The 2287-nt window shown below is 43.9% G+C and overlaps 1 protein-coding gene across 1 annotated transcript in view; it reads right to left on the reverse strand.

Moving 5' to 3' along the window:
* Positions 1 to 2287, reverse strand: part of hectd2 (HECT domain containing E3 ubiquitin protein ligase 2) — a 58365-nt gene that overhangs the window by 31838 nt on the left and 24240 nt on the right. Inside the window, exons 11-12 of the mRNA XM_015371808.1 lie at positions 1660 to 1792; positions 962 to 1050 (exon numbers count right to left, since the gene is read on the reverse strand). Coding sequence (XP_015227294.1) covers positions 962 to 1050; positions 1660 to 1792 — 222 coding nt within the window. The remainder of the gene's footprint in view (positions 1 to 961; positions 1051 to 1659; positions 1793 to 2287) is intronic.

Below are 2287 nucleotides of genomic sequence, written 5' to 3' on the forward strand. Positions count from 1 at the left end.
AGTGTTCTTTGACAAACATGGATGCCTCCAGTAAAGCACATTCACATGAAAATTACTCTGAATTAAAAACACGGATCATTTATTTAAAGTATTTTCAGAGTTCTGAATGACTTTTCCTTTAATGCATCATTTCTGATTGTTCCTTCTGTTTATTCTTCACTCTTTACTACAGCACCACATGACCAGCTCTCTGCACAGTGCTGGTTTTATTCCATTCTGCCCAGTATTCTCTTTCCCCTCTCAGCACTAACGAGCCTCAAATAATGGGAAAATTAGGTTTTAGAAAAAGCCCACATGTGGAACATGCAGGAACACCCCGAGGCAAACACTCCTCCTTTCTTCCACCACATTTCCTTCCAGACTCAAACCAAACAGCCAGCTCTGGTCTGGGTCCCTTCACAGGACTTTGGATTCATTGAAACCAAACCAACAGCCTCCAGGGTTCCAGTCTTCCATGCCATGAGGGTATCATGCCAAAGCTGTGAAGGTGTTAACAGGTTTATGTGAACAACCATCAGTGTTTTAACTGGGCTGGGCGGGAGCAGGCAGCCATTAGCTTATATAACCTTCTGACAGCTCCCAGCTGGCCTTTAACTCTGCATGAAGAGCTGGATCATTCTGGTTTCCAACCCACAGAGAGCTGCCATCACCTCAGTGCAGCATATCCCAGCTCTCAGTGCTGTTATTCAGACAGCAGCAGTGAGAGAAACACCAGCAGTTATGCAGGTAGGCAGAGACCAACGTTCCCATGATCAGTTCATCTCTGATGGAAACTAATGACTTTAGATGAAGAGCTTGAGGCTGAATTAGTTGATCTGGGCCGTCATTCTAACGGTTTCCAGCAGGGAGCGCCACCTGCACCATGGAGCAGACTTATTTGGCCATAAATACTGTATAAGTAATAAAATAATAACAATAATATTAGGGAAAAAACCCAGATTGGTCTGCTGTGAAAGGATACGGTTCCAACCATCTGGAACTCTGAATAGTTGTCTGACTTCCAGCTGCTGAACCAGTGGCAGCGTGAGTCCTTCATGAAGGAGAACATCCCTGGAACACAAAGAACTGTTNATCTTTGATATGGCCCTACTCTGTGAATTTTAGAGATATCAATCTGAATTTTTCAGAATACATTCTTAACATTGTGTAGAATGGTTTTATACATTAAGTTGAGATTCACCAAAAAATGACTTTAGCTGGGTTTTCATAGGCAGGGTCACATATGATTGGCTGAATTTAGGTGTTCAGGCTGACGTAGAACTAACTGGCCTGCACAAGATAACGAAAATAACACAGATTTTGAGATAGGATCTTTTATCAAATAGAAATTTTTTTAATTGTGGGACGATATGGTCTGATAAAGGATACATTTATATACATGTTTAAGCCAGAACGATTTGACATTTAAAGAGGATTTCCCTACAATTTTAAATTAAAATCTGAATACATGCAATAGTAAAATAAAAGTCGAAATCATTTCCCATTTTAAAAATAATCCCCCTATTGCCACTAGAGGGTGCTGCAGCACCCCCACTTCCCGAGGCCATGCCGTTAGAAGCTGGACTATATGAGGTTAGCTGGTCGTTTTGCATCAGAACTGTGGAGTAACGTTAATGTTTATCCATGTGTCATGGCTGCAGCTCTGCGGGGGAATCTCACCATAGTCGGTGTGGAAGATCTGACGCACCAGCAGCAGGAACCACTCCTTCGTCAGGCCGCCCATGTCAAGCCCCGCCTCCCCGACAAACGTCACCCGCAGCTTCTTCTTCAGGTCGCACCGTTTCCTCATCAGCTGCACAGAGACATAAGTCGTTTAGAAAATACACGTTCTCATGCTGCTTCTGTGGCTCCGTCACTGTAAACACAGATCCATGAAGGATCACAGATGTGTGGTGAGAACCTCACAGCGAGAAGAAAAGCTTCCAGATTTACGATCAGGTTTAGCTTGGATGGAGCTCTGCAGACATTCCTGCTAATCTTCAGTTATATTAACAGGCCACTCCCACCCAGTGTTCCCACTGCTCTGATTAGCCTTTCCCTCAGTGGCTCATCATGGAAACAGTGCAGATCACAGTAAACTCCAGCTGACATCACGTCCATCAGGGAGATTCCCTCCTGCTGCCTAAAGGTTGATTGATTTAGACTTCAAAGCAGATAATAGTGATTAAACCTCCAGAAATCCTGAACCCTCTGGATGAGTGTGACCAGGAACTGAAAGATCGTTCTGGAAGATCACAACCGTTTATTCCACCCATCCTCCATCCATCCATCCATCCATCCATCCATC

Source organism: Cyprinodon variegatus, unplaced genomic scaffold (assembly GCF_000732505.1).
Source record: "Cyprinodon variegatus isolate N-32 unplaced genomic scaffold, C_variegatus-1.0 Scaffold65, whole genome shotgun sequence".
Classification (NCBI taxonomy): domain Eukaryota; kingdom Metazoa; phylum Chordata; class Actinopteri; order Cyprinodontiformes; family Cyprinodontidae; genus Cyprinodon; species Cyprinodon variegatus.